The sequence below is a fragment of the Vicugna pacos genome, chromosome 7 (genome assembly GCF_048564905.1).
Source record: "Vicugna pacos chromosome 7, VicPac4, whole genome shotgun sequence".
NCBI lineage: Eukaryota > Metazoa > Chordata > Mammalia > Artiodactyla > Camelidae > Vicugna > Vicugna pacos.
The window spans coordinates 72,292,104-72,301,625 of record NC_132993.1 but is presented as its reverse complement, the minus strand read 5'-3'; the positions used below and the strand labels follow the sequence as shown (position 1 = coordinate 72,301,625).

At 44.9% G+C, this 9,522-nt stretch overlaps 1 protein-coding gene across 1 annotated transcript in view; it reads left to right on the top strand.

Moving 5' to 3' along the window:
* Window positions 1–8,089: 8,089 nt before the first annotated feature.
* Window positions 8,090–9,522, top strand: part of GNAI1 (G protein subunit alpha i1) — a 70,860-nt gene continuing 69,427 nt past the window's right edge. The window contains exon 1 of the mRNA XM_072965144.1: window positions 8,090–8,501. Coding sequence (XP_072821245.1) covers window positions 8,384–8,501 — 118 coding nt within the window. The 5' untranslated portion in view covers window positions 8,090–8,383. The remainder of the gene's footprint in view (window positions 8,502–9,522) is intronic.

Here is a 9,522-nt window from a genome sequence, read left to right as displayed (position 1 = left end):
CCAGTTTTGGAGAAAAAACTGAGGCTTACAAATTCCTAGCTAAAATAAAGTTCAAATAGATTCTGACCACTTTAGCATGGTCTGCTCACCCCTAGAGCACCCGGCCCTACCTAGCTTGCAGTCCTCACTCTCTTCTTCCTCCCTCACTCATCATCTCTTTCATGCTTTCACCAAACTGACCTTCAGGTTCCTTGATTAGGCCAACCTCAGTTCTACCCTGGGGCCTTTGCACTTGTATTTTGCAATGAGAGAGACTGGACTCCTCTTCCCCCAAATCTGGTGCCTTTTTATCTTCCAATTCTCAGTTCAAAAGTGTCACCTCCTTGCATTGATCTCCCTGAACACTCAGTTGAAAGGAGTTCTTCCCTCAGAGTCACTCCCTGTTGTGGCCATGACAGTGTTTCACTCAGATCACACTTTAGGGGAGCGTAGTTGGCTGACCACCTCCAGCTGCCCCATTTTTAGTTCCACTGCAGTGTTCATATCCGAGGCTGCCCAGAATCTGTCACTGAGCAAGCTGGGGGTGCTAGACCCAGATTGTTTCTGCCCAAGGCCGGGCTCCTGTAATGGGCAGATTTACTTAGGGGTAGAGGAAGGGAGCCCTGCTGGCCCAGCCATGACTTTCTCAGAGTTGCACCATAACCTGAGGTTCCTCCTACCCAATCCTCCTTTCCTTCTCTCCTTTCCCAGGTGTCAGAGCTGCATCCCATTTGAAGATTCTCCCCACCTCTCCCTGTACCCCTCTCTGCTTTGGCCTTCACAGGCACTTCCCCCAGTAAAGCTCTTGTATGTCTAATTCTTTCTTGGCATCTGCTTCTCAGAAGACCTGAACTGGTATACTCTCATGTAAAACACTTTGTTTCGTTATCTTCATAGCTCTTACAAATATTTTTAATTGTATTTAGCATCTCTGTTTTACCACTACCCCCACCCCAGTGTAATAGGTTTTATTCACCACCTTATTCCCAGTGCTAAGGCTCATGATAGGTCTTCAACTACTATTGTTGAGTAAACAGATCAGTGGCATGGAAGAATAGAGTTAAACTCTAAATCCAGCTCCTCCCCTTTATTCATTTACTATGGGTATTTTCTGTTTTAGCAATTGGAGATAAAACTGTAAACAAAAGAGACAAATTCTCTGCTCTTCTGAGTTTATGTTCAAGTGAGAGAAGACAGACAATAAACAAATCACAGAAATATGTATGTGATGTGATAAGAGTTTTTTTTTTTTTTGAGTTAAGGTAGATTTATTTAGAGAGATACATACTGCATAGAGTATAAGGCAAGAAAAAGGCAAGGAAAGAGGTGTGGGAATTGGGTGCTCAGGTTAAAGTAAAAGTTGGTACACCATCCATAGACAGAGTGCGGGCCGTTTCCAAAGGGGAGAGAGCAAAAGGGGCCGATAAGAGTTATAAAGAAATGGCAGTGTGTAGTGAGGGGATGAAGAGTGACAGGTGGCTGGTTAGGTAATGTATCCCCCTGATAAGAAGGCATCTGAACTGAGATTGGAATGATGTAAGGGAGTGAGCCAAGCGGATACCTGACAGAAGTGTGTTCCAGGTTGGGGGGAGGGTGGCATAAGTACAAAGGCCCAGTGACAAGTGTGTTTGGCAAGTTCAAAGAACAGCCTGAAGCTCAGTAAGGCTGAACAGCAGAGAGCAAGGAGAGTGGTAGGAAGTAGTATGGAGGGTGAAAGAGGTGAACTTGATAAACCAGGTAAATCCTTGTATGTCATCATAAGAACTCCAGGTGGGGCTTTTCTCTAAGTAAGATGAAAAGTGAATGGACAGTTCTAAATAAAGGAATGACAGTTCTAAAAGGCTAACTCTGGCTGCGAGATAGAAAATAGAGGATAATGGTGGAGGCCAAGGGACCAGAAAGCAGGCTGTTGTGAGAGTCCATCAGTAGCTCAAGCAAGGATAGATCAGTGGATGGTGGTATCTGGCCAAATGCTGGATATATTTGAAGGCAGAGGAAACAGGATTCCCTCAGGTGTTTTAGGGAAAGGGATGAATCACAGATGAGGCCAGGTTTGGGGCCTGAGCACATGGAAGGATGGAGTTGCTGATGATTGTGTTTTTCTCCAGTGAAGCTCAGTTGTAGAGACACAGACTGGCCAAGGGTTGATTTAACCAAAGTTGAGGTTTTCTTGTTGAATACAGTGGTGAGGGTGTTTTGATCCTGGTACAAGATGCATCAGTTGCCTAAAGAGAGAAATGATCACATGACAGGGCCTGAGGGACACGGACAGGCATATGCTCCATGGATGGACGGTCTCTGTGGGATTGAAGAATTGGGGGTGATGAGGTGTCAGGGGGTGATGAGGTGTCAGAGGACGTGAGATGGAAAAGTCAGAAGCAGAGGTCAGAATGTGGGACAGCCATGTTGTTTCCTTTGTATGGTAACAGTTTCCTTTTTAACCTCTGCATAATACTTGAGAAGAATCATGGCTTAAATGAAACAGCAGCAAATCCCAAACCCACCTCTCCATCTACCATCCCACACCACTCTTTGTGGTTAAAATTCAGGAAAACTTCCTCATTAACCTCAGCGTTGACTCACTCCTTAACTGTACATGGTACGGCTTCCATTCACAGCAGTACATCAAAGTTCTTTGCTGTCTTTGCCAACATCTCCTGTTGAAATGATAGACTCATAAGAATTCAGAATTCCTGGGACCTTGCAGGTGATCTAATTCAACACATGCACTTTTATAGATAGGGCTATTGCAGTTTATATAAGTTAAGGGACTTTCAAGGACAGATAGACAGTTGAAAATAGAGCTTTAGATTGTTCCAAGGTTATATGATTACCCGCGTAGAGCTTCTTCTACCATAATACTGTTGCCAATTCCTTTTTTTCTATACTTGTCCCCTGGGGTGTTTTTTTTTTTTTGATGCATTTGAGAATATATTAACCTTTTTCTTTTTTTTCCTTAAACGTCTCTCCTTTACTTACATACTGTTGTATCTGTCAATTCTCCTTGCCCTCATGGACAGTGACTTCCAAGATTTACTTGCTTCACCAGGAAATTAAACATCCTAAAAGTGTTCCACAATGTTTCTGAGATTCCAAAGTAGCATCATATTCACATGTGCTCAGAAACCAGAGTGTTGGTTGAAGTCACTCCCTAATATCTTCATGTTTTTTCAGTTCCCTTTTTGCCGTGGCCACTGTCTATGAAGCTACTTGAGGGAAGCTGAGTATTTCCAGGGGTGCTATGCCATCAGGAGCATGTGATGTCCATACTCAAAGCACTGTGTCTGTATGCTTTCAGTCCGTCTGTGCACTGGTACCTGAGTGGTGGTATGTTCCATGCAGAAACAATGGCCTCCACATTATCTCTGCCCTACAGTGTTGTAACCTGTGCACCCAAAGAATGCTGCTCATCATATGAAGTCTTTCACTAATAATTTAATGAGCTTTTGTATTTCAGAATCTCACAACATCCCTAATAAAAATGGTTTTGGTTTGGGGCCTTCATATGTTTCACTATAGATGGGTACAGATGTCATCCTAGCCCCTCTCTTCTCACTACTTGTAGTCTCTCCCCAAACCAAACTCTGTCCTTATTTACAGGGCAAAACACTCAGTGGAGACAGTGGAGACAATGGAGAAAAGTCCACATCCCTTGTCTGCTCCCTGCTTAGGCAGATAAACATACACACTGCCCTTAAGGGTTATGTGTGTGTGTGTGTGTGTGTGTGGTTGTCCTGAATCCTCTTCTTCTCTGGTTCCTCCTTATTGCCACACTAATCCAGCAACACACCCAGCCAGCATATCTCAGGTAAACTCTCCTTTGCCATTTTTGCTTGTGTATCTGATGGCAGGATGGGTAGGAAGAGGGTTGGAGGCCTGAAGAAGTTTCTGGATTTTAATCTCAGTTTTGATGCTAATCCCATTTGACTTCTGAATGCTATAGAATGTCAAGGTTGGAAGGGATCCCAAAAGTTCTTCTGTCTCTAGATCCTTCCCAATACGCGATCATCCAGTCTAGATTTTTACATCTCAGTCAAGAATAAGTGAGTTTCTGAGTTTCCTTTGGGGGACATTGTATACTCTTTTTCTTTATGTCAAGGTAAAATTTGTTTGCTATAGTTTTCTTCCAATAGTTCTTAAATCCACCACCTTGAATCCAGACAGATGATGTTTTTTTCTTTGATTTATGGTATTTCTTCAGTCATCTGTAAATAACTATTATGTTACTTCATATCTTCCCACTCTTGATTAAGTATTCCTAGTTTCTTCAGTTATTCCTTATGACACAGTTTGGAGTTACTTTAAGACCTAGATGATTTCAGCTAAATGTGTCTCAAACTGTCTTTTTATTTTTCCTTTGGTTCATATATATATATATATATATATATATATATATATAGTCCATTTACAATGTTGTGTCAATTTCTGGTGTACAGCATAATGCTTCAGTCATACATGAACATACATATATTCATTTTCATATTCTTTTCACCATAAGTTACTACAAGATATTGAATATAGTTCCCTGTGCTATACTGTATGAACTTGTTGTGTATCTATATTATACTATAACAATTAGTATCTGCAAATCTCGATCTCCCAATTTATCCCTTCCCACCCACGTCTGCCCCTGGCAGCCACAGGTTTGTTCTCTATGTCTGAGAGTCTGTTTCTATTTTGCAAATAAGTCCGTTTGTCTTTTTATTTTTTCTTTAGATTCCACATATAAGTGATATCACATGGTATTTTTCTTTCTTTTTCTGGCTTATTTCACTTAGAATGACAATCTCCAGGGCCCTTCATGTTGCTGCAAATGGCATTATTTTATTCTTTTTTATGGCTGAATAGTATTCCATTATATAAATACACCACAACTTCTTTATCCAGTCATCTGTTGATGGACATTTAGGCTGTTTCCATGTCTTGGCTATTGTAAATAGTGCTGCTATGAACATTAGGGTGCAAATTGCTTTTTAACATGTGTCTCTGACTCTCTTAACGTATGATGCTCAGTAATATTCAGCAATAAAAAGAAATGAAGTATGATAGATGCTACAACATGGATGAACCTTGAAAACTTTATGCTAAGTTAAAGAAGGCTGTGAGAAAAGACCACATGCAATATGGTTCCATTTATATAAAATGTCATAGAGGTACAAAGTAGATTATTGGTTGCCTAGGACTTGGTATATTGGGTAGGGTGGAAATATTGGGGCATAAGGATAGGGGTTTTTTTTTGGGTGATGAAAATGTTCTAGAATTGATGTTGTGATGGTTATAGAACACTGTGAATATAACTAGAAGCCATTGAATTGTATACTTTTAATGGATAAATTATATGCTATGTGAATTATATCTCAGTATAGTCACTTAAAACATTACGTCCAGAAGGGAAAACAGAACTCTGAAGTAGATTGCTTTAACCTCTGTATTTCAGTTTCACTCCCTGTAAATAAATGAATTAATATTGTCTGCTCCATCTGCTTGACAAGGTTGTTGAATCACATTTTCAACACCATAATTATGTAAATTATTAATTTTAATGATTTTTTACTACCTCATATCTGGATTATTGACAAAATCCACTTGCTGATAAACCCCCATTTGGTTAAGAGCTTTTTTTTTTAAAACAAAACACCTACTACCCAACTCAAGAGACTGTAAGGAACACCTAGTCCCCATTGTATAAAGTCTAACTCTTCACCTTAACATTTAAAACTCTCTTCCAACTTTGTGCCACACTTCCTATCATTCTTCAAGCCAAACTACATTTCAATTATAAAACAATTATTATTTCTATCATGTACTTTGCATTTTAATCCTTTTAGCTGGTTATTCATCTCAAACAAAATATGTCCTGTTATGAACTGAATGCTTGTGTACCCCCCCAAATTCGTATGTTGAAATCCTAACCCCACTATGATGGAATTTGGAGGTGGGGCCTTTGGGAAGTTTGAATGAGGTTTAATTAGGTTTGGATGAGGTTATAAGGGTGGGCCCCGTGATGGGATTAGTGTCCTTATAAGAAGAGGAAGGGAGATTAGAGCCCTTTCTCTCCACATGTGAGAGCTCAGTGACAAGGTAGCCATCTGCAAGCCAAGAAGAGAGTCCTCAGGGGGAACTAAATTGGCTGGTACTTTGGTCTTGGACTTCCCAGCCTCCAGAACTGTGAGAAATAAATTCCTGTTGTTTAAGTCACCCAGCCTATTATATTTTGTTATGGAAGCCTGAGTTGACCAACAAAAGCCCCTCGAAACTCCCCATCAACCCCCAGTCATGGCTTCCTTCAAAAGGTTTTTAAAAACTTTCTCCTCTTAGAATTCCCTCTCATACTGATCACTCCATTACTCTGCATCCTCTCAGATGTTTAGTTTCATAATAAAGCTAATTTTCAGTTCTTATCCATCCATATATTTTAACTCCTCACTAGACAAGTTTCTGAAATGGGGGGGTAATGTGTATCATTGTTACACCTTCTTTTCTTCAAAATACCATTTTTTTTTAGTCATTTCCACTAGTTCTCAGTCATGATTACTTCCTCTTTTCTTGCAATTACTTCCTCACACTCTATATGGCTGGGAGCTTAAAGGAAAGACAATAACAGATAATCCAAAATGGTAATACACAAACACTATGTTGCAAGCTCACTCTGTCAAGTCCAATAACAGAGTTTCTGATGAACATCAGCATTTAGACTGCCAAGAAATACAAAGAGGCTAGAAGGTGATTTAGTACAACTTAAGGCTTGTTCCTTTTCGTTGTTATATTACAAAAGGCCATAGGAAAAGTTGAGGCAGTTCTTGAAATTACATCTCTTGAGCTCAGCAGGTTTGACTCCTGCAGGAGAACAGGAAAGGGCATGTCGCATTAGGAGGAAACTGGCACCCTCTGCTAGCCTACAGGCTTTGCTTAGAAGATCCACTCTAAAGCACTTCTTCCTGTAGTATCAGCTCAGCTTTACCTTTTTTGAAAACTCAAGCCCAGTTTTTAGAATTTTTTTTTTAGCAAGACTTCTAGCTGGAAATCAAAGAGCCATTTCCTAATTTGTTAACGCATCAGAGATGTTTTTCTTTGCCACCAATCCCATCCTCTAACCAATCAACATCTCCTGCGATGTCTGTAAGGGAAAGGTGTAGTAGTGCAAGTGACAGGGAGAGACCACATCTTAAACCTTCGCTTGTTCTTTGCGCGGTGGCTTCAGGAGCTATTTTCTCCCCCAGACCAGGTACAGCTGGGAGGAGGTGGATCCGCCATAATGTGGATCAACTGCATGTCAGTTAAAGCCAAGGCCTGCAAGAAGGAATGACATGCCCTGTGGCTTATGGTTTACTAACATGGTCATAAATCTTGGTTCAGAACTTGGTTTAAAGGCTTAGATGACGCTCCAGAGGAGGTCGGTTATGCCGTGGAGCAGAATGTTTGTGTGGGTATGTTTTATTGGTCTTGTCATTTAAAAGTATACTCTGTGATTCTTTGTTTTACATTTTCTCAGGTTTGGGGAAATCCTTCAAAATGTTCCCCCCTTGTCAAAAGGACTGTGAGAATGGATGGAAGGAGGGAGGAGAGAAGGAAAGAAAAAAACGGAAGAAAGGAAGAAAGTTGATCTGCTCTCCGCCCCAGGCTTTTCTGTTCCGAGCTGTCCCCACCTCTGCCTTCGCCGCGGCTCCTTTCGCTCCCCAGCTCCATTTCCCACAGCCCTGAAGACCGGCCGACAGGGGTTTACGTTTCGAAAGCCCCTGCGCGGCCGCCGGAGCTGGGCATGCTCAAACGCCCAGGACTGGCTTTTTTCGGTTTCCAACTTTGGCAGCTCTCCCACCCGCACCCCGAAGGGGCAGGTCCCCACACATCCCAGGGTGTGAGTAAACGGGAAGAAATTATCACACGCCCGCGGAGGAAGCGAGGTAGGGGAGATCGCCGGTCAGCTCGAGGTTCCGGGAGCGCGCCCCACCGGCGCGCGCGGGGGTGGCCGGTCTTCGGGGGCTGCGCGGCTCCGGGGTCCGCGGCTGCGCGGGCGCGCGCTCTGGGAGTGGTCGCCGGGTGGCGGGAGGGGCGGGCAGGGGCGGGGCCGCGGCGGCGCGCGGACGCCGAGCTCCGCCGGGCTTCTTGAGGCTGCAGCGCGGCCACCGGCAGGAGGGCGGCGGGCGCTGTACCCAAGGCTCGGAGCCCAGACTTCGGGGGCGCTGAGGGAGGCGAGGAACGGAACCCGGCAGCTGGGAAGAGCCGCGCGGCGTTGCTCGCTCTGTTGGAGACATCGCTTTCGTCGCTCCGGCTTGGAAGTGGGTGGGGGTGGTGTGGCTGGCGTCGGGAGGAATTCGAACGCCCGCATCCAGATAGAATTCACCTGTGTTTCGAGGCGGCGCGTGGGACTTGGAGGGAGCGGCGGCCGGCTCTCGCTCCTGGCACAATGGGCTGTACGCTGAGCGCTGAGGACAAGGCGGCGGTGGAGCGGAGTAAGATGATCGACCGGAACCTCCGCGAGGATGGCGAGAAGGCGGCGCGCGAGGTCAAGCTGCTGCTGCTTGGTAAGGGCGGCCGGGCCGGACGCCGGGCCAGGGGGCGGGCGGGGGCGCCCAGGGGCCAGGGGCCTAGGGTGTCGGGCGGGTGTGCCGGGCGCGACGCGGCGGCCGCTGCGGGCTCGTCGGCGTTGGGAAACCTGGAGAGAACGTGTTAGAGCGTCCGAGGGCGCATCTTGTGGCGCGGGAGGATGGTTTGGGAGCGCGAGCTGGTGCGGCACCGCGCCGAGGCGGGTACCCCTCTCCCCGGTGCCTTCCTCCCTCCTCGCTGGCGGGCGGGGGACTCGCCCGCGATGGGGCAGGAGCCTCCCTTCACTCGCGCGCCTTCGTGTGGATCGCGCGAGGAGCCGAGGATCGCGAGTAACGTCTTTCTTTGAAGTTACCTCAGCTTTACAAAGATGAAAGGGCATTAGCGACAAGAAAATAAAAGCACCGCCCCCCCCCACTAGGTGTCGTATCGAGGTTGTGGTTTTTTCCCATGTCAGTAGTGCCACGTTTTGTGAAATCAGTGCGCCTTTTGTGGGGCCTTCGTGGGGCTGAAATGTGTCTTCCTTGTGAACTTCCTGTGGCGACTCAGTAAGTGTTAAAGGAGCACTGATTATAGTTACCTTGCGTGAGGAAGTAGGCTATGCTGGATACTTGGTTTTTATTACTGTGAGGACCTGGAAGCCACCGAAGTTCGGTAAAATTGGCTTCAGTAAGATACTCGAGCGGTGAAAACCGATGTGAAAGGTGCGAATGGGTAACACCGGACAACTGGGTTCTCTCTCAGCTGCCACAGTTTGTGATGAATGAGATTTGCCAGGTACACCCAAGGCTTTTATTTGTTCTTAGTGTTCTTCAGATGAAACGCTATGTGGACGTCTTTTCCGGTTGTTTGAAGGGAGGGAACGTGAAAAAAGTAAGAATGATTGAGATACCTTAGGAAAATATTCACAGTTTAAGATGTATCTACATTCGTAGATGTATGAGTTAGGGCTTTCTTTTGTTTGCTCCCCCTTCTCCAGGTAGTTAAGTAGGTGAAAGATTT